A 23,406-nucleotide genomic window follows, 5' to 3' on the forward strand; every position below is an offset into this window, starting at 1 on the left:
AGGATACTGCGTTCCTTTGTAATCCCAGGGCACTGTTTACATTCATCTTGTATGATAAGTATTTGTCATGTCTCCTGTGTTCTATAACAGTGGAAGTTCCTCAAGGGCACAGACCACATGAAACTTCAGCTGAGGACCGCACACACTGCTCAGCAATGCTTTGCGGGATCTCAGCATCATGGGACACTTTGGGGAGGTACACTCCAGATCCAGGCATGTAGAAATACACACATCCTTTCAAAGCGCATGACTGAAATTCAATCCCATAATAAAAAACTCGAAACAAAACCAGAGAGTTGCAAAAGCAGGTTTTAAGTAACATGCAAATGAAGCAAGTATTTCTTACTTTGAGCTGTAGTCGCACCCTGGCCAAAAAGAATTTCCAACAGTTTTCTCTGGAGTCCACCATGCCCAGAGCATGAACTTCATTATGAATTCCAGAAATTATCTTGTCCACATCTTCATCACTGAACAGATCTGGGATTTCTCCTGTCCCCAAAGAATGAGTAGAATTATTAAAAGATTATTGTAATTTAAATTTTACATATAACTTTTTAACGTTTGAAATGATGTATAAGACAAAGTTCAGCATAAGAGTTTAAAATCAGAAATGTCACGTTTCTTTTTCTTTTGCATTTACAAGGCATGCAATACATTCAGAACAATCCATGATGATCACACCCTCTCTCTACACCCATAGGTGTAGGAATAATATTTACTTCACTGAAGACCTTCTCATCCATAAACAGACTAAGAAAGCCATACACCTCAAATTAGGTTTACAGGTTTCTCCCCAAAGAGTGCCCAGCAAACATCTCAAAGACGAATTCTCTCTCTTTAAAGTTCACTGAAACTACAGATAATTTGTCATTGGGGAAGATCCTTCAAGAAATGTGTTGGTTTAATCACCTGATGCCAGCAAGTCATTAATCAGCACAAGGAAGCTCTCATCTAGAACCTGGGCATCTGTCAGCAGGAACACAGTGGGCATGTTCTTGGCTCCAGTTTGGACGTACAAATTGGCAAGATCTACCTGTAAGGAAAGGCCATCATTCATGTTTTGTTAAAATGCTGATGCGGCGTTGAGAGGATATGTGTGTGAGCGCTGGGGAGAACTGAATAACTACATTGCCATAGCACTGTGGGGTGCCTTTCCCTGGTTTACATATTCCTTTTCTGAGGGACCCCATTCTAAGGGAAAGCAGCGTGACTTCACCTCCATTTCTGACATTTAAGGATGGGTGTCATGTTTCTGGTTTCTTGGAGCCGGGGGATGAAGACAGGCTGCAGATCACCAACTCCCTTCTCATTGAGTACAGATGAATTCAGTGACGCCTTTTCTAAGCAGTGTCATAAAAAGAAGTGTGCTCATTTTAACAATTGTCCTACTTTATTGAAAATGGAGTTTATTTCATTAGTAATATTTAGAAAATAAGTGATTTTTAAAAATGTAAAATATTGCCACAAACTGTAGGTACTATTTTCTAAGTACTACTGTTATTAAAAAGCAAAACTTGAAAAACCCACAAGTTTCTTGAATGTGTTATTCCTATTGCAGCTGCTTCTCCTATTCTTATCCAATGTGGAAGAAATCTATTTTCACTTGTAAAGCTAGTGGCTTTTCCTATCAGTCTATCATACAGGAACACTAACAGCGATGAGCATCAGGTTCGATTAATGGAAAATAGAAAGATATTTGTGTAATCAAGTATTTAAGTAAATATTTTCTGAGTCAGGTTTACATGTTATTAAACCTACACAAAATTTGTAGAAATTTATTATTACTAATTTGACCTTAAAGGCAAAACAGCCAAAGGGAAATTGCTGCTGTAAAGAGCTCCCTCTCTCCCATGGTTGGGGAGGCCTTGGCCAAATCTGGGAGTCACAGCGCACATGGGCACACTAGGAGCCTCGGCTTTGTCTGCCAAGCAGAAGGGTCAGAAGAACAGCCTGTCTCCTTTACTCACCCGAAGTTCCTGGATTCCGTAGCCCTCGGTCAGAGAGATCTGAAAGACCTCAAGGCCACAAAGGTAAGCTGCCAGCCTGGACAAGCTCTGCTTGCCACTGCCCCCGACTCCAACCAAGAGAGCACAGCCCTGAGGGGTGCGTAAGATCCGGCTGATGCGACACCTGGGGAAAGAAGTGCCCACCGTGGCACAAAATCGAAAATGCCCTGGGACTATGTGTGTTTGTTTGTTTCTTTATTTAGAGGCAGAGTCTCGCCCAGGCTAGAGTGCAGTGGCGAATCTCGGCTCACTGTAGCCTTCATCTCCCCAGTTCAAGTCATTCTCCTGCCTCAGCCTCCCAAGTAGCTGGGAGGCACCTGCCATCACATGCCCAACTAATTTTTAGTAGAAACAGGGTTTCACCATGTTGGCCACGCTGATCTTGAACTCCTGACCTCAAGCGATCCACCCACCTTGGCCTCCCAAAGTGCTGGGAATTACAGGCATGAGCTACAGTCCCAGTCTATGTCTGTTTTGTTTATTCATTAGATAAGTAGTGAGAGACTAAATTCCAGTTTTTTATTGGAAACCTCTAGTCCTTGTTCATTTGCTTCCTCATCAAACAAAGATGCTATCTTCATCTCACCCTTGAAATGCTGCCATGACAAACCATCCTATGCTAGTAACATTTTGGATTCTCTTGGTGCTTTGTTACCACCAAAAGTCCAAAAAGAAAATATATGCAAAGGCCTTGTGTTAAAGGCTTCAAAATATTTTGATTAGCAAGAAAGATCCAAATTCCACATCGGCATCCAAGTATGAGGACATCAAAGGGGGAACAGCCTTGTGCCAGAGATCTTTGCTGTAGAATTATTTTGGAAAGAATGGATTTGTTTAGGCCAACACGTCTCTCTGTGTGATTTACTCAGCAAATCAAACACTTGTTTCTTAATGCGATTCTTGCATCCTTCACACTAAAGCCTTCCCTTGTAACTACATCATTCTAGAATAATTTTCTGAAGCTGTTCAGTATCATAAAGTTAAATTTCCACCAAGGCCAACTAATCCCTTGTTCTATAGCATCCAAAGCATTCTGAATGCTTAATCCATTTATATTATTGCTATATTTTATGGCTATAAACCGGCTTTAACTTTAGAAAAGGATGGGTTTGGCCGAAGAAATAGTTCATAATTATGTTTTAAATATTAAGAAAACCAACAAAACCAAATATAAGCATGTAGATGGTAAAACATCCCAAATTTGATGCCACCAGTTTGCTCTAGGTCGCTTTTCTGACATGAACTTAAACTTCCGAACCTGAATAATCTACATAATTTTTTTAAAATAGTGCTTTTTGAAAAAATTAAGTTGAGATCAGTTATATTAGGACCAGCACATGTGAACATTTCCTGAAAGCCTCCAATAACTGAAAAGATAGGCTATTTTTATAAGCTCAGTCACATTAAATTTTACTTCACATGACCACACAACAAAACAACCTTGGGGAAAGCTATAAAATTACTCTGACATGAGAGATACCCCAAGCTATAAAGCAGGGTTTTCATTTCATTTTAATGTACACTTTGAGGTTTTTAACCTCACAAGATTCACTAAGTGGCAAAGTCCCTTTCTATAACACTCAAGGACATGCTCTTAAATCACCTGTAATGCTGAGTAAATCAGCTTCTAGCTCATAATCCCTGATCAAAGAAACAGTCTTACCTTTCAGGCCACTGAAAATTCTGTATTGAGGGATTATATGGGAAAACTCTTTTCCTCAGTATCAATGGGAGGTTTCTGTTTCACCTGAGCCAGTCCGCACATACACAGTAAGTGTATATGAACCCAACCAGAGACAGCATTACCAATAGTTAATACCACGGTCTTAGATTCCAACTGAAACCTCCTTTGCATAATCAGAGGAAGGATCACAACTGCAAAGGGATCAATAAAACTATCAACACTTAGTTGTGATGACAGGAAGGGTTCTACAATTATCCTAGGCACTGGGGCCTAGGAGGATTTCAAAGATTAATTCTTCTAAAAACTGAATTCTCTACATCTTATTTTATTTGGATTCTTCCTTCTCCCTTTTATTTTTGAGAGACAGGGCCTTACTCAGTTGCCTAGGCTAGAGTGCAATGGCATAATCCTAGCCCACTGCAGCCTCGAACTCCTGGGCTCAAGCAATCCTCCCTCCTCAGCCTCCTGTGTAGCTCAGACTAGAGGCACATACTACCACACCCAGCTTATTAAATAAAACAGTTTTGGAGATGATGTCTCATTATGTCGCCCAGGCTGGTCTCAAACTTCTAGCCTCAAGTGATCCTCCTGCCTCAGCCTCCCAAAGTGCTGGGATTACAGGTGTGAGACACCACATTCAGCCTCCTCTTGTTTTCAACGATTTCTTTTTTCGCTTCCTTTTTAAGTCTTTGGCTGTTGTCAGAGATGAAGGTGACTTGGACTAGGAAAGCAGCATCAGATGTAAACATATGATCAACTTTCTGCACAGAGTGGCAATGGTGAGTTGTTTAGCCCAAAAAATGAACTGTCATCCCCATGCTAAAACCCATCCAATCACTTCTCACTGGACTTAGAACAGAATCAAAGTTCCTTATTCTGGTTACACGGAAATACTCTGTATTGGTAAGGCTACTTCCTCCCTCTCCATTTTTGTTATCTTTTTCTCTATGCTGCAGCCTAACTGATCTTCTTTTCTGTTTCTCAAACATTCTTGCCTTAGGGTCAGATGCAATCTGCTCTCTGTCTAGAGTGTTTCGTTTCCTCCAGATCTTTCCATGCTTAACACCTACTTATCATTCAGGCCTCACTTTAAATGTCAACTCTTCACAGAGATGCCCAGCCCCTCTTTGGAAATTCACATATTCTATTTCTCACAGAATCAACCTATTTTATTTCTGGGCATGACACATCACTTTCTGATATTTTTCTTGCTTCTTCTCTTGCTTAGTTGTTCATGTCCTTATAAATGTCCATCTTCATTGCTAACGTGTAAGCGCGACTGGAGAGGGGACTGGACCGTGTTCACTGCTGCTGTTTCCCAGCACCTAGAACCATGTCCGATAGGAGGGGCTGCAGATGGCTGTACGGTCTGTGCATGACCCGAGGTGCCAGGTCTCGGAGGTGAGTGAGAGCCCTGTCAGCCATGCTGTATCCAAGGACAGGTGCCTATTTTTAATTTTCTGCCAAGAAAGCATGAGCCCTCCCCCTTTTTAAATAATTTGCCCCAAATTGCTGAAGAGGCTGGCAGTGTTCCTATCTGGCACTCAACAGGGGCTCAACAAACCTGCTTAATCAATGAAAATTAGTTGGAGTCCTTCATCCCTTATGAACTATATGACTTTGAACAAGCTATTTATGTTTCCTTTCTTAATATTCAAGAGAAATAATGGATGTGATGGCATCTCAGAAAACAGTGTACCTATGTAAGACATTATTAAGGTTGTGACATTAAAAGCAACCCTTTTATATTTGTAAATTATATGACAAACAGCAGATAAGAACTGGTGGTTCAGAATGCTTGGTATGATCTATTGAAAAACGACAATTGTGGATACCCAGCAGTTCTTCCTTTTGTGAAAAGGCGTCTTAACTAGTCAACTTACACGTGTTGCATGGCGTCTTCAAATAAAACTAGGTGCATGGTAGCATTTAGTTCATTGTAGTTGTCTAAGGTTTCCATAAGAATCGTCTTCAGCACTTCCCAGTCCTTCACTGGCATGTAACATGGGTCCTTCCCTCCATTAGCAAAGTGGCAATAAATGAGGGGCTGCTGAAGCAGCATGTGACTATCTATACCCTGCAGGATTAGAAAGAGAAAAATATAGCATGTCAACCATCCACAGAGATCCAGCTGTGGGCAGCATGGCTTAGCAAGGGAAAAGCTTGCCGACCCACACATGGGTAGGTGGATGGAATGTTCCCAGGCATAGACCAGCGTATTCTGGAGTCACAGCCATTGCAAAAAGGTAAGCGTTTGCGCACTTCTCTCATATCTTCTAACTTTGGTCCCAATACCCAGTTAGTGTAGGAGTAAGTAGTGACCTGTGACATTCATATACTTACTTCAAAATATTTATAAGCAGTTTCCAGCATTTTTTTCTGAAACAAATCACAATCTTTTGTGTCTATCAGTTTGTCTCCATAAACACGGGCAGATTCATGAAGCCACAGACGTACTAAATCAAGTGAACCTTTTAAACACTTGGGGGAAGCAAATAAAATCCCCTACAAGGCAAGAATGGGGAAAATACCTTTAATTCAGAGGCTGATCACATTCCAAGTAAGATTTTCTTTACCACTTTTGAAACTAAAATGTGAATTTAGCAAATGGTTAAGTTGAAATAAATATTAGCAATAGTAATATGTGTGTTTGTGTATAAAAGTAGTTTTACAGCCAGGCATGGTGGCTCACGCCTGTAATCTCAGCACTTTGGGAGGCTGAGGCAGGTGGATCACAAGGTCAGGAGTTCGAGACCATCCTGCCCAACATGATGAAACCCTATCTCTACTAAAATACCAAAGAAAAAATTAGCTGGGCGTGGTGGTATGCACCTGTTGTCCCAGTTACTTGGGAGGCTGAGGCAGGGGAATCACCTGAACCCGGGAGGCGGAGGTTGCAGTAAGCTGAGATCGCGCCACTGCACTCCAGCCTGGCTACACAGCATTTTTAAATTTTAGTACGCTCATACCCATTTTTAGGTGTGCAACTAAGACTATTTCAAGAGCCAGTGCAGGCACTAAATATCACATCTGAGTGCTTATGTCTATTAAGTCTTACAGTGGACTAAGTTCACAAAACCAAAGTACAAACAGCTAATATGAAAGTCACAGATTCGTTTTTTTTTTTACTATAAAATCATTTGATATCAGTCTCATCTCTTCACTTCTCAGATGAAGAATACGAGACCAAAAGTAAAGTACCCAAATTCATACTTTATAGGTGGAGCTGAGTCTAGCACCAACACCACACTGCGACTCCCATTCCCACTCAATGGTGCTTTCGGTGTCTCAGATTCACATCCACCACTCCTCACAGAGAGAGTCAGCCTACTCTGGATTCACAGGAGAACAGTAAGGGAGTTGTGGAGAATTAAGCTGCAAAAGGCTAAAAAATTATTTGGCGGTGTCAGGTGCAGCTGACAGACTGGATCTGAAGGGTGAGCAGGCAGCCCTCTCGTCCCATTTCACCTGTGACCTCTCTTCCCTTTTCTTCTGAGAGCAAAATTCTGCTTTTAAACAACACTGTATTAAGCACTCTTTCTGGCAGGAGCTAGATACACAGACATGAGAAGAAGTGCTCTGTGTTCATGAGAAGCAACTGCCTAATGCTGCGTTATGGTTTTGAGGCAGCTTTGGATACTAAAAAGAGGGTTATAAAAATATAAAGAAGTCCTATGGAGTCTTCATATTTAACCAATATGCCACCTCTCTCACAAAAGAAGTTTAAGCTACCCATTTTTACTGTACAGGTAGAGCATATTAGTTGATTTAAAAAAATAATTCTAGACTTTCAATTCCCTCTTCAAAATTTCCTAAATCAAATACATAAACACTGTCCTTTTACTAGGTAAGCAAGGCAATTTTCAGTATTAAACCAAAATGATCCAACAATTTAAAAATTACTATTTCTCTTAATCTATGTTGAAAATCACACATAAATGCCTTATGCAAAAACATGATCAATTTTCCTTCTTACTTGGCACTCAAAAACAGTAACAGTCACTCACTCAATCTAGGATCCAGACTTCTACCTCTGCTTCCATTGCTAAGTCACCATATGCCATGTCCTGAATTGCCCCTACAATTCATTTACTGAAAGTTCACTGCCAATGTGACAATATTAGCAATATAAGGTCACCTTTAGGAGGTGACTAAGTCATGAGGGCAAAGTGATCTTATGAGAGAGGTGCTGGGCATTTACCCTTTCGCTCTCTGCCCCTTCTGCCCTGTGAGGATGCACCACTTAGGGTGCCACTTTGGAAGCAGAAACCAGGCTCTCCCCAGACACTGAATCTGCCAGTGCCTTGATCACGGACTTCCCAGCCTCCAGAACTGTGAGAAAGAAAATTCTATTATTTGTGAATTACCCAATCTTGGCTATTTTGTCAAAGCAGCACAAAGACACTATACGACCTGAGGAGAGGCACTGTTCTCATTGACGAAACGGTAATAATAAGCCCACCATATTTACTTCCTGAGAAGTTTATGGGTAAAGTTAAAGGATACATATAAAAGTATATAGCATAGTTTTAAGCTGTTTTATAAATGAACACCATTAACAGTATGGTATGGTTTGGATATGTGCCCCCTCCAAATCTCATGTTGAAATGTGATTCCCAGTATTGGAGGTGGGGCCTGATGGGAGATGACTGGATCATGGGGGCAGATCCTCCGTGAATGGTTTAGCACCATCCCCTCTGTAAGTAAATTCTCACTTAGTTCATGCAAGATCTGGTTGTTTAAAAGTTTGGGACCTGCCCCACTCACTCTCTCGCTTCTGTTCTTGCCATGCAAAATATGAAATGCTGGCTCCCCATCATCTTCCACCATGATTGCCAGCTCCTGAGGCCCTCATCGGAAGCAGATGCTGGAGCCATGCTAGTACAGCCTGCAGAACTGTAAGCCAATTAAACCTCTTTTCTTTATAAACTACCCAGCTTCAGCTGTTTCCCTATAGTGACACAAAAAATGGCCCAATACATAGTATTATAAGTATTTCTCTACTCAAGAGGCATCACATAGAGCAGTCAATGTACCTGGAAGACGTTTGATAGATCTCTCAGATTAAAGATGTAGTGGAATTTAATAGCTGTGGGTAAAAAGTTACACATCATTGTCTGATGGAATGCTATTGCTGCCCGAATCAAAGTGGGCCCACTCCTGAGAACTGATGGACCAAATGCTTGCTGTTGGAAATGGAAACTGAAGATTTGGCCATAGATGGTGTTTAGTGCATCCAAAGATGGAAAATTGAATGCAAACACTGTGAAATGTCTCTGAAAAGAAAAACAAATATAAGAATGTAAGGATTATGATTGTACCAGAAAACTGCCAAGACCTGATTTTTTTCACTCCTGCTTATATCCAGGCCCATTACCACGTAGCTTTTTAATGCTCCACTCTGACTCTGGGGTTGGCCATGTGATTTACTTAAGCCAACAGAATGAGGTGGAAGTGATACTGTGCCAGTCGTTCTCAGAGGTGTATGTTTCTACTTGCTTTGTTAAGTCTCTAACTTTGCAATCAACTCTACAAGCCTGATAAAGTATGAGAGACACATAGACACATAAAGCAGGTCCATCTTGTCCTAGTCACTCCAGCCAAAGCCACATCAAATTAACTGACAGTTTATCCCCCGCATGCACTGATGAGTCCAGCAAAGATCAGCAGTCACTGAGCTCACTCTCAGCTGAGTCCAGAGAGGTAAGCAACCACTGTATGCTACTGAATGTATGTTGGTGGTAGCTGTTGCTGTTGTCATGATTAAAAAGCTTATATGCATACACAAAACCTGCACACAAATGTTTATAGCAGCTTCTTTCTTAATTGTCAGAAGTGAAAGAAACCAAAGTATCCTTCAGTAGGTGATTGAATAAACAAGGGGTGATGCATTCATTCAGTGACTACCATTCAGCAATAAAAAGAGATGTACTATCAATATCAAGCCATGGAAAGACATGGAGAAATCTTAAATGCATAGTTAAGCCATGTGGGGAAAAAACCCAATTTGGAAAGACTATATACCCTATGATTCTCACTATATAAAATTCTGGAAAATGCAAAATTTATAGAAACGGAAAGTATCAATGCTTAAGGGATTAATATTCAGAATACGCTGAGGACTCCTAAAACTCAGTGATAATGAAATAACCCAATTTAAACATGAGCACGAGACTTGAATAGACATTTCTCCAAAGAAGATACAAAAATGAACCATAAGCATAAAAAAATCACTAATCATTGGTAAAATGCAAATCATAACTATGAGATACTGCCTCACACCCATTAACATGATTACTATCAAAACACAAAACAAAACAGAAAATAAATGTGCGTGAGGATGTAGAGAAACCGGGGCCCTGATGCACTGTTGGAAGGGAATAAAATAAGGTCTAGTTGTCACAGAAAACAGTAAGATGATTCCTCAAAAATTAAAAGTAGAATTCTGTTATGATTCAGTAATTCTTCTACTGGGAGTATAACCCAAATAATTAAAAGCAGGGTCTTGAAGATATATTTGTTCACCCATATTCACAGCAGCAGTATTTACATTAGCTCAAGTGTGAAAGCAACCCAAGTGTCCATCAGTGAATGAATAACTAAAGAAAATGTGGTAAATATATGTAATAGAATATGACTCAGTCATAAATAGGAAAGATATTCTGCAATATGCCATAACTGGATGAACCCTGGATATTACACTGAGTGAAGTAAGCCAGCCACAAAAAGACAAATACTGGATGATTCTACTTATATGAGGTACTTAAAATAGCCAAAATCATAGCCACAGGAAGTAGAATGGTGGTTGCCAAGGGAGGGCGCGGCGGGGCAAGGGAGGAGAAAAAGGGGAGCTATTGTTTAATGGGTCCAGAGGTTCAGTTTCACAAGATGAAAAGAGTTATGGAGATGGGTGGTGATCCTGGCCACACATTATGCGTGTAGTTAATATTACTGTACACCTGAAATGGTTAACATGGCAAATTTTATGTAACATATTTTACAACCATAATTTTTTAAAAAGATAAAAGATCATCTGTTACCAGGGACTCAGAGGGGAAGGAGGGAAGAATGAACTGGTAGTGTACAGAGATTTTGAGGCAGTGAAACTATTCTATATGATACTGTAACAGTTGGTACGTGTCATTACACATCTGTCGAAGCCCATGGAATGTATAATACAAAGAAGGAATCCCCATGTAAATGCTGAACTTTAGTTAATAATGTTTCAGTATTGGCTGATCATTGTAACTAATGCAAGATGGTAACAATAGGGTAAAACTAGTGGGGGCACTAAGGGAGTATACAGTAATTATTTGTACTTCTAGCTGATTTTGCTATAATATAAAAAAATAAAGTCTCCTAGTTAAAACAAAAAAGCTTATTAGAACCCCTGTCCATTGTTAGTGGGAATAAAACACAGTACAGCTGCCACGAAAAACATGCTTAACCAAATGTCCCATAGGAATCCTAATCTGTACTCAAAAGCAATAAAATACAGATCGACAGTTCAAAAACTGTATTTAACACCCTACCTGTAGCCTAGGATTGATGGTGAAACTGCCCACCATCGGATTCATGCAGGCGACATACTGGCAGTTGCGGATTTCTTTAAGCATCACCTTCTGTCTATCATACCTAAAAGACAGAAAATAGAACCTTAAATCCAAAAACTGGAGATGATAAAACAGCAAAATCTAACAGTTCATAAAGGATTTCATAGCAAATTATCTTCTTATCTTCACAAGCACTCTGTGAAGTTGACCTTGTGAGCCTTATTTGAGAGACATCAAAACTGAAGCTCAGAAAACTGAAGGTGACTTATTTCCCTGATGCCAAAATCAGTATCTGGAACTGAATCAATATAAACTATTACTGCTTACTGATTCTCATGTTACTCTGTAGAAACTATCTTGTACCCATAGCAAGACTCCATGGATGGGCTCAGGGCTGTCCCTGTAGTTAATTGTCAGGGATTGCAGACTACAGTGCCCAAATACTTACATCCTGCCAAGTAAGATGAAGTTTCTCTTAAATAATTTAGTGAGAGTTCATTCTTAAAGAGGACATGATTTCTGGACAGTCTTAACATTTCTGAGATACTTTTCAATCCAATATTCCAAAGATACAAAGGGAAACTATTCCACTTAATATGATGAAAAGAGATACAAAGTAAACCCAAAAGATATTCCTTAGAAGGAACTGGGGATAATTCCACTTGAAAATGTTCATCCATAATAATTATTAGATTTGGGGAGAAAGTAAACTACAGAGACTTGCTTACCAATGCCCATAATCAATATGCTGTCGGATCAGGGTGTGAGGCTGAACAGTGCCATATAAGTCCACTTCAGGCATGTTCATGTCATCAATAAAATAAATCAATTTTTTATTTCCTCCTGGACCATAGTTATGACCAGCTTTTTTCTCTAGGGGCTTCTCGAGGATTTCTGAAATAAACAGATATTTCTGTCCGCCAATCAACAGAATGTAAATGTTCTGTCTACAGTCATTTTTCTCTTGCTCTTACCTTCTTCTGTTGATTTCATCCACCCACGGTTTCAGGTATCACCTCTTCATAGGTTAGGAGACCTGAGATGTGTCTCTGGCCCCTCCTTCTATGTCATGCTCTCTGGCCAATCTCCCTCTTGTTGCCAGAAGTCACTCCATCTCTCCTTTTATGGAGATCACAACATGTGCAGCACGACATCACATGGCCCATCACAGCTGAAACAACCCAACTGCTGATCTATGCACTTCTTCCCTGTACCCACTCTACATGGCCTCTGCTCGTCCAACCACGGCCTGGTCTCTCAGTTCTATTCTCTATCATCCCTGCAGAAAAGTCTGGGAACAGCTCAGGAAAGTCTCCCACACCTGTCTTCTTAGGCTGCTGCAGTGCAGAAGCACAAGAACAACAGCGTATGTAGACACTACCCACAATGTAGACACTAACTGTGAATACAAGGAGTTACATTTCTTCCTGTGATTGTATGACTTTCTGTCTATTTTTTAAAGTCCTATGTGAAGAAAATCCAGAACAGTGTGTGCCTGAGACATTGTATCTAATTACTTGTTGACTCTCCAAACAGACTATAAATATTTTAAGACCAAGGAACTATGTGATATTCAATGCTATACCACTGCTGATGGCCACAACAAATACTTTTTTTAAAATGAGCAAACAAATAAATGAATGGAAAAAGAATTGTACAATAGACAAACACCTTTTCCAAGAGGCAGACTCACATTTCTAAACACTTGCCGGACATCGATTCTTACCAGGCATTAGCATCCAATGTTCAGCCAACACTAAGTCTGCCTCTTTTGAAACTCAGCTTAACATCTTCTCTTCCTCACTCGGAATTCACCTCTTTTCTTTTGTCTCTGTGCTCTTGCTTATGGGGTTAACATGCCCATCAGCCAGATGCAAAGCCTCCCAGTAATCTCTCTCTCTTGGTCCCCTGTTTGCCCAACCACAGCCTATACATGGTACTTCATGTCATTTCCATATGTTCCCAAGTTGTCACCTCATTTTCTACAACTCTGGTACAGGGCCACATTACCTTTAGCTCTTATACTACTCAGGGGGACTGACCTCCCCACCTCAGATCTCTTTTCTCAAAAGTTAGTTCCTTGCTTCCCTATCAATGGTTCACCACTTTCCATCAAATGAAATACAGTCCCCTCTGTTTGCATCTCAGCATTCTCTAGAGTTGGTGTGATCAACCATCGGTGGTTGCCTGGGACTGTCCCAGAAGACACTCTGGTCTTTCAGGGAACTGGACAGGTGGTCATCCTACGTGCAGTATAACTGCAAGTCAGTAGCTGAGCCTTTTCCGCATCTTCCACCCAATCACTATGCTTCAGTCATCACAGAGATTCAATTCATTGAATGTGTCCCACAACTTTCTCTCTTCCATGTCTTTGCTTAAGCTGGTCCTTTATCCTAATCTTCTTTGCCCATTTGTTGTCCCATCTCAAATGGCTGAAATCATAATTCTCTTTACAAGTACACTGACAACCATAGCTCCTTCTATACCTCATACTAACAGGCCATCTCCAAGTCTTATTCATGCCTGTATTCCTTTTAGGAATTAGCAAGATGCACTCACATCATAATCAAGTAATTTGTTCAACTACTGAACTGCAGCCTAATCTTCCATTTATAAATCATAGAGTCTTTCTTTCATATCTACAAATGAAAAACATATACCCTACACAATGCTTGGGAAAAAGTAGGTAAATCATATGTATTTGCTGAAGTGATGAATGAAATAATGCAGAACTGGCTCTTTTTTTGGGACAGGTATCTCAATACATTGCCCAGGCTGGACTCAAACTCCAGGGCTCAAGCAATCCTCCCATCTTCCTCTCAGCTCAGCGTCCTGAGCAGCTGCGACTACCGGCATGTACCACCACACCTGGCTTGAGCTGGCTTTCTAAAGGTTCCATTCATAAAGACAAGTAAGACCAACTGACTAATAAAAAGATGACAGAAAAATCATCACTAGTGGCTGTTACTGATGTCAATGAGTAAAAATACTATTAGCCTCTACCGATGCAGCTAAGAAACAACATATATTCACACACATACGGATACCCCAGCAACCCACAGTCAGGGCAACTCAACAGTTTTAATCAACAACTGGACAGCAGAGAGACTGGCTGACCCCCAGCAGAGTCCCCTTTCCCTGCTGGACAGTGACTGGCCTTCCGACATCAGCTGTTTCTGTGATTTCCCCTCTACTTCCCATGTCTCTTTTGCTTGCTCTACCTAACTCTGGGAATGTCCCAATCTGGGCGGTTCTTTTGATTACACTGATTAGATATTCAATAGTTCAAAATTAGTTCTAGTGACTTCAGGATTTCATCAATAACTCTTGGCTCTGTCATTTACTCTACACAGTTTTAATGAATTTCTCCTAAATTAATATTGTACTTGAAAAAGTAACCATCCCTCCTTGAGTACACCCTTATATTGTCAAGACTCCACGAAATTGAAGGCAACCAATGGTTCTGAGGTAACACATTAACACTACTGATGTATATTCTTGCTGTTCTAAAGCATAATCACCCAAATAAAGCCATGAGTGACATAAAATGCCAAAGTGACAACAATATTTAAGCAACATATATTTAACAAGGATGATGATGGTAAGTAAAAATTCAGCTGAGGCCCAAGCAACGACTGTAAATTCTAGGGAAAGGTATGATGAGTCTTTGGGGGCTGCATGTCCCCATCTTGATGATTTTTGATCCCTTGTTTCTGGAAAATAAACAGGTGCACTTACTTTGCAGAGCTGCGGATGTTGTATAGTAGTTGAAAGGCACACGGGATACTATGTAATCTTCACAGAGACTTGCCAATGTGTCACCTACCAAGACTGTTTTCCCCACTCCGGCATTTCCTACTAGCATTAGAGGCTTTCCTTTCTCAAGCAACAACTCAATGAAATATCTAAGACGAGTTGTCTCTGATGTGTGAACCAGAACTGTCTGGGAGGAGAAACAAAATAAGACAAAGATCAGAGAGAGAGAGAGAGAGAGAGAGAGAGATTCCAAAATTTTATATATAAAAAAAGTGGCACAGTCACTTCAGAATTGAGATCCAAATAATTTGTAGTACAGATTAACACCCAGTGGGAGAGATTCCGCCTTATTTTCAGCTTTTAATGGTCAGAGTTCAGACACTGTAGCTTGACGAGAGCAATTGGGCAACGCCATCAAAGTACCATAACGTGAACAACTGGCTTATCATTTTCAACTTAAGTACTAGCCCATAAGGCTTCTTATTCCAGAATACCTACCCTCCGCCCAACATCATGGTAAGCACAGAAGGGAATATAGCAAACATATAAGAAACTATGTACAACATTTCAGGAGATGAGGAAACGTTTGTGAAGTCAAGCCACACACAAATGAAAATTGGGACTAATGCCTTGGCCTGGTTAAATTAAATGGCTAAATGATTCAGCACAGTCCATTTAAAGGAGTTCAGTGTCGGAAGAGACCAGTTTAGGGAGAAATGATGGCTTTTAAGTGGAATATTAAGAAACCAAAACACAATTGAAACATATTATGCCTTGCTTTGTTAAAAACTAAAGCTTAATTTTTATGTTTTAAAAATTAGCTGTTTATTTACTTATGCGCTATATTACTTGACAATTTGAAGTGGCTTACAGGAACACAATAAAAAAACAAAAATCAAACTCGGGGAACACATTAAAATCTAAGATCGGAACAAGAAGTAGATATAGATAGGCAGCAAACAGAATTTTGCTCAGAGATTAAAAGACAGCTGATCCTGGGTTTTGACACCAAAACAAAACACAAAGTACAAAAGACAGTTGACAATTTGGTTGCATTTTTTGGTGTTCAAATTTAAAAGGAGGGGAGAACCTACCTGCAAGATTCAGATCGTTTGTAAGAAATCCACAGAAATTCTGTAATCGATGAAGTACTTCTCTACCTGGTTAGCATGTACTAAACACAATGGACTATTTTGAGTTTTTTAAATTATTATTTTTTTGAGACAGGGTCTCACTCCTACGCCCAGGCTGGAGTGCAGTGGCATGATCATGGCTCACTGCAGCCTTGACTTCCTGGGCTCAGGTGATGCTCCCACCTCAGCCTCACAAGTAGCTGGTCCTACAGGCATGTACCACCATGCCCAGCTAATTATTTTGTATTTTTTGTAGAGAGAGGGTTTTGCCCTGTTGTCCAGGCTGGTCTCAAACTCCTGGGCTGAAGTGATCTCCTGCCTCAGCCTCCCAAAGGGCTAGGATCACAGATGTAAGCCACCATGCCTCACCCAGCTGAATATTTTATACACAATTCAAGATCATCCTCATGACGGAACATTTACTCTAGACTTCATTTTAATTCAGTGATACTCTTAGGGCTTACTAAAATCAGACTGTTTTGTGCTATACTAAACAGTCCTAGACTACTGTTTAAAAAATATTTGAGCTGCATCTCATATGTTTTCTCCTTTCTTGCTGCTAGTTGTCATCATTGGCTTTTACATTTGTCTACTGTAAATGTCTTGTCTACTGTCAATGTCTACTTGTCTATTTTCCACACATTAATACCAATAATTAACACTTACTGGGAAATACGTGGCAGGTACCATGCTAAGCACTTTATGTGTATGATGTCATAAGACACCCATAACAAACCTATAAAGAGAGTTATTAGTTTTATTTCAGAGGTGACTAAGGCTTAAAGGACACAACAGACTTGGTCAAGGCATAACTACTAGTAAGTGGCAGTACTTTGATTCAAACCCAAGTCTGTCAGAGCCTGACCTGTCTCTTATGTATACACAGAATGCTCTTCAGAGCATGGACTCTGGAGTCAGGCTGCCTGGGTGTGAAGCCTGCTTTGCTTGTTTTAGTGTGACCAACTCTTGTTTGCTCAGGATTTCCATTTTAAAATTCAAAGTCCAATGTTCCCCAAACTCCTTTAATCCCAGTCAAATTAGAACTGTTGGTCATCATATACTTACTACCCATAGAGCTGTGAACCTATTTCTTCTCTTTGTGCCTCTGTTTCTCCATGTGTAACACAGGGCTAGTGACAGTCCCTGCCTTAGAAGGTTGCTATAAGGATGGCTTTATGTATAGCACTCAATAAAGGGCCTGGCATATAACAGCATAATATTAGTATTCGCTATTATTATTGACTTACTATGGTTCTCTTCTATGATATTAAGATGCTGTTAATCAAATAACCACATTTTGTACAACTGTGCATAAAGAAAGAGTACAAACTCCTCATAGGTTCTCTTTTCAATACAAGATATCATCACTAAGGTGCATCAGCCTTTTGATACCCGTTTTCAGATCTTAAGCAGTTCTCGGTTGATTACAGTTTTTTAGCCTTCAGCCAGCTAGATCATACTTGTAGGTAGCTGAATTCTAGGCAGCTTCAACAAAAAGCAAGGTTTCCAAAAAGATAAAGTGGATGGAGCAGGCACTTTTGGCTGCATCCCAACCCCCTTTCCCTGCTTCTTCTTTTTTTTTTTTTTGAGATGGAGTCTTGCTCTTCTTGCTCAGGCTGGAGGGCAATGGCACGATCTTGGCTCACTGCAACCTCTGCCTCCAGAACTCGAGAGTCTCCTCCCTCACTGCAACCTCTGCCTCCCGAGTTCAAGTGATTCTCCTGCCTAAGCCTCCTGAGTAGCTGGGATTACAGGCACCCACCACAATGCCCAGCTAATTTTTTGTATTTTTAGTAGAGAAGGAGTTTCACAATGTTGGCCAGGCTGGTCTTGAACTCCTGACCTCAGGTGATCCACCTGCCTCGGCCTTCCAAAGTGCTGGGATTACAGGCATGAGCCACCATTTTGTCCAAGTCCCCACCACTCATCCACATAGCCATGTACTCCATGAGAAGATCTGCCTGGCTCTTGCACGAGGTGAGGACTCATCAAAGCCCATCATGGCAGCCCCACTGTCCAGGCCTGAGATTGGGTTAGAGGTGGCACATGGCCCAGTCTGCAGAATTAGATGCAGGTGGCAGTCAGCTCCAGGCTTCTGAGGAAAGTGTCCTAGCTCTTAATAAAAAGATAAGAGAAAGTCCCTTTCTCCTTTGAAGTCTTCTGGGACCACCAGAGTCATCTTGAGACCAAAGGGATGGCTGTCTTAGAATGAAGTCAGTGTGAAAGATGGGATGGTCAGAATCCTTGGTGATTCCACCAAGTCACAGAATTAATCCACATTGTGGTTATTCGATCTCTGAATTCCTTGTTTGTGAAATGATAAATTTCCTCAGTCAGGTGTTAGGGGTTGAACTGTCTACTCCCCAAATTTCTATGTTGAAGTCCTAACCTGCAATACCTCAGAATGTGATGTCATTTGGAAATAGGGTTGCTACAGATGTAATGAGTTAGGATGAAATCACACTGGAGTAATACTGCAGACTGATAATGTTGCATACCACAACATTCATGTCATGAAACCCTAACCTCCATATTTCAGAATGGGACTGTATTTGGAGATAGGGGCTTTAAAGAGGTGATTAAGTCAAAGTGAAGCCGTTAGAGCAAGCCCTAATCCAATCTGATGGGTGTCCTTATAAGAAAACGTGGACACACAGGGAGACATCAGGGATACACATGCACAGAGAAAAGCCATGTGAGGATGCAGAGAGAAAGTGACTATGTGCAAGCAATGGAGTGAGGCCTCAGTACAAGCCAAATTTGCTGACATCTTGAGCTTGGAGTGCTAGCCTCCATAGCTGTGAGAAAAGAAATTTCTGTTGTTTAAGTTCCCAGTCTGTGGTATTTTGTGATGGCACCCCAGCAAAACAATACAGCTATCCTCCCTTAAACTTGGTGAGGTATGGTCCAAGGCCCCCAGGGAATGCCTGAAACCACAGATGGTACGGAACCCTACATAGACTGTTTTCTCCTGTATCTATACACCTTTGATAAAGTTTAATTTATAAATTAGGTAAACTAAGAGATTAACAATAATAAAATAGAACAAATATGTCAGCAATACCACTCTTGCACTTTGGGGTCATTATTATGTAAAATAAGGGTTGCTTGAACGCAAGCACTGCAGTATACAACGGTCAACCTGGTCACCAAGCCAGCTGGACGAAGGGAAGGTTACAGTCCTGGGTGGGATCAAGTGGGATGGTACAAGATTTCATTCTGCACCTCAAAGCAGTGTGCAACTTAACTTATAAATTGCTTATCTTTGAAATGTTCCACTGAGTATTTTTGGACCACAGGTGACTACAGGTAACTGAGACCTCAGAAAGCAAAGTCATGGATAAGTGAGGGACTACTGTACAGGTTTGCCTGTTTGTTTGAACTTTTATTTGTAAATTTATGCAACTAGTTTCAGGATATACAGATTATTCCACAATTTGCTTTTTTCAATCAACATTATACTTTTGAGATACGCTCTGATGTATCTAGGTCTAGGTAATTTTTCTCACTGCTGTATAGATTTCCATCCTACTAAGAAACTACAGCTTTGCTTATCAATTTTCCTCTTTTTGGGTTGTTGTTAGGAATAATGTGGCCATGATCATCTTTGTATGTGCAGTTGGTTTTCTTTAGGTTAAATAATTAAATTTTTTGGATCACAGAGCTAAAATATGTTTTTAGAAAGTTAATTTTTAATTGACAAAATTGTATATATTTATTGTGTATAACCTGATATTTTAAAAGATGTATATAATCTAAAATGGCTGATTCCAGCAAATTAACATATACTTATAACTCATGTGCTTATTATTTTTTTTTGAGACAGAGTTTAGCTCTTATTGCCCGGGCTGGAGTGCAATGGCGCAATCTCGGTTCGTTACAACCTCCACCTCCTGGGTTCAAGCAATTCTCCTGCCTTAGCCTCCTGAGTAGCTGTGATTACAGGCACACCCTTCCACGCCTGGCTATTTTTCACGTTTTTAGTAGAGATGGGGTTTCGCCATGTTGGCCAGGTTGGTCTCGAACTACTGACCTCGGGTCATCTGCCCACCTCAGCCTCCCAAAGTGCTGAGAATACAGACGTGAGCCATGACACCCAGCCCCACATGCTTATATTTTATGGGAAGAATACCTAAAATTTATTCTCTTAATGATTTTCAAAAAACACTAAACATCATTATTAACTGTAGTCACCATGTACAATAGATCTCTTGAACTTATTTCTCCTAAGTGAAATTTTGTATCCTTTGACCAACATCTCCCCAACCTCCTAACTCCAGACCCTGGTAGCTACCATTACACTCTCTGCTTCTATCAGTTGAACTTTTTAAATTTCGCCAATAAGTGAGATCATGCAATATTTGTCTTTCTGTGTCTGACTTATTTCACTTAATGTCCTCCAGGTTCATCCAACTTGTTGCAAAGCACAGAATTTCCTTCTTTTTAAAGGCTGAATGGTACAAGTTGAATATCCCTTATCTGAAATGCTTGGATATTCTGAATATCCACAACTATTCTGGATTTCAGTGTTTAGGGTTTTTGGGATGTTTGCGTTATACTTATTGGTTGAGCATTCCTAATCTAAAATGCAAACTATTCCAAGGAGCATTTCCTTTGAGCATCATGCCAGCACTCCAAGTTTTTAATTTTGGAGCATTTTAGATTTTTGAATTAGAGATGCTCAACCTGTATGCCACCGTGTGTAAGAACCACATTTTCTTTGTCCATTCATCCATGGACGGACACTGAGCCTAACTCCATGTCTTGCATATTGTGAATAGTGCTGCAGTGGACATGGGAGTGCAGGTATCACTTTGACATACTGATTTTATTTCCTTAGGAAATATGCCCAGAAGTGGGATTGCTGGAACCTCCATACGATTTTACACAATGGCAGGACTAACTGACATTCTCACCAAAAATGTGCTCAGGTTCCATTTTCTCATTTTTCTTGACAACAGAAAAAAGTTTTCTTGTTATCTTTCATCTTTCTGATAACAGACATCCTAACTGGTATGAGGTGATATCTCATCATGGTTAATACAGATTTTGATTCTGAGAAGTGGGCTGCTGCTGTAACAGATACTTTAAAAGGTAGAAGTGGCTTTGGAACAGGAAAAGACGACAGGATAAAATAGTTTTAAGGTACAGGCATGAAAATGCCTAGATTGCATTGAAGAGATTGTTGGTAGAAATACGGACATTAAAGAGGCTTCTGTTGAGGCCTCAGACAGTAATGAGGAAAATGTTATTTGACATTGACGGAAAAGCAATTCTTGTCATGAAGTGGCAAGTAACTTGGAGGAATTGCATTCTGGTGTTCTGTGGAAGATAGAATCTGTGAGTGATTAACTCAAGTACTTAACTGAAGAGATTTCTAAGAAAAGTGTTGAAGATGTGACCCAGTTTCTCCTTACTGCTGGCAAATGGCAAGGAGAAAGGCATAGTGAAGAAGTAATTGTTAAGCAGAAAGGAACTAGAACTTAAAGATTTGACAAATTCTCAGCTTGTCCATATGCAGAACATGAGAAAGTGTATTCTGGAGAGAACAGCAAAGGGTGGCCAGACAATGACTCCATAAAGAAATTATGGATGTAATTCTTAGACAAAATCAGCTATTTCAGAAGAAGCCGGGAACAGAGATGGGTTATACCACCACGGATATTGCCAGCTTGGGCTAAAGAGCATAGGAACAGGACAAAATGAAGGAAGGTAAGACTTCTGAGATTCTACAAGACAAGACAATTTAGCAACCTGGCTGCAGATATGCATTATCCTCCAAGAAAAGGGAAAACAACTCCAAAGGCAATTCAGAGATCAGCAGAACATCCGCTGCCAATGTCACCACTGGCCCAAAAGGTACAGGTCTGGGAGATGAGGCTACTTCCCTCTCACTTTCAGGGAGTGGGGTCAGCACTTCTGTCACTGAGCCAGGATGATACAGCCCAGTGCCTCAGGGACAGGGCTGCTGCCCAGGACCATGGAGGTGGGGTTGCCACCAAGGGCAACACTGCCACCTTAGTGGGTCCAGAGGCAGGGCCATCATTCCAGTGGGCCCCGGTATAGGGCATTGAGCCAAAGAAGATTATTCTGAAGTCTTAAAAATCTCAAGGGCACCACTGCACTCCAGCTTGGTGACAGAGCAAGGCTCCATCTCAAAAAACAAAAAATCTGAAGGCATTTGCTCTGCTAAGTTTTGGACTTGCTTGGGAACTGTGATCCCTTTCTTCTCTGATCTCTCCCTTTTGGAATGGAAAGGTCTATCCTATGTCTGTTCTACCACTGTATTTTGCAAGCAGATAACTTCTCTGGTTTTGTAAGTTCATAGCAGAAAGGAATTTTGCCTCAGGATGAACTGTACCTCAATTCACTTCATGAACTGATAGATGAAATATATCATGTAGATGATATTTGGATTGTATTTAGGACTTAGAGTTGATACTGGAATGGGTTAAGAATTTTGGGCTGTTGGTAAGCTGGGCGCAGTGGCTCACACCTGTAATCCCAGCACTTTGGGCCAAGGCAGGTGGATCACCTGAGGTCAGGAGTCCCAAATCAGCCTGGCCAACATGGTGAAATCCCGTCTCTATAAAAAATACAAAAATTATCCAGGCATGATGGTGGGTGCCTGTTATTCCAGCTACTCGGGAGGCTGAGACAGGAGAAGCACCTGAAGCTGGGAGGCAGAGGTTGCAGTGAACCATGACAGCACCATTGCACTCCAGGCTGGGTGACAGAGTAAGACTCTGTCTCAAAAAAAAAAAAAAAAAAAAAGAATTTGGGGCTGTTGGAATGGGGTAAATACATTTCGTATGTTAGGAGGACTTGAATTTTGGAGGTCCAGAGGGCAGATTGTTACAGGCTCAATTATGACTCCTCCAAAATACCTCTGCTGAAGCCTCAACCCCTGATACCTCAGAACGTGACTGTATTTGGGGATAGGACCTATAAAAGAGATAATTCAGTTAAATGAGGCTATTAGGGTAGTCCCTAATCATGTGACTGGTATCTTTAGGACAAGAGGAAATTTAGACACACAGGGAGACAGTGACCATGAATGTGTACAAAGAGAAAAGGTTATGAGGTCACAGCAAGAGATGCCTATCAGCACCAAGGAGAGAGGCTGCAGGAGAAACAAAACCCCTCAGTATCTCCATCTTGAGCTTCTAGCCTCTAGAATTATGAGAATACATTTTTACTGCTTATGCCACCTGGTCTTTGGTCTTTTGTTATGGCAGCTCCAGGAAATGAATGCACTGGGCTTTCTGTTATTT

General features: G+C 40.7%; 1 protein-coding gene across 1 annotated transcript in view; it reads right to left on the reverse strand.

Moving 5' to 3' along the window:
- Positions 1–23,406, reverse strand: part of DNAH11 (dynein axonemal heavy chain 11) — a 407,386-nt gene that overhangs the window by 153,383 nt on the left and 230,597 nt on the right. Inside the window, exons 46-54 of the mRNA XM_064380322.1 lie at positions 14,982–15,186; positions 11,972–12,137; positions 11,223–11,325; positions 8,727–8,966; positions 6,034–6,195; positions 5,574–5,767; positions 1,968–2,130; positions 910–1,033; positions 347–489 (exon numbers count right to left, since the gene is read on the reverse strand). Of these exons, the coding sequence (XP_064236392.1) occupies positions 347–489; positions 910–1,033; positions 1,968–2,130; positions 5,574–5,767; positions 6,034–6,195; positions 8,727–8,966; positions 11,223–11,325; positions 11,972–12,137; positions 14,982–15,186 (1,500 nt within the window). The remainder of the gene's footprint in view (positions 1–346; positions 490–909; positions 1,034–1,967; positions 2,131–5,573; positions 5,768–6,033; positions 6,196–8,726; positions 8,967–11,222; positions 11,326–11,971; positions 12,138–14,981; positions 15,187–23,406) is intronic.

This window comes from Aotus nancymaae, unplaced genomic scaffold (genome assembly GCF_030222135.1).
Source record: "Aotus nancymaae isolate 86718 unplaced genomic scaffold, 86718_ANA_hifiasm-v0.15.2.pri h1tg000025l, whole genome shotgun sequence".
NCBI lineage: Eukaryota > Metazoa > Chordata > Mammalia > Primates > Aotidae > Aotus > Aotus nancymaae.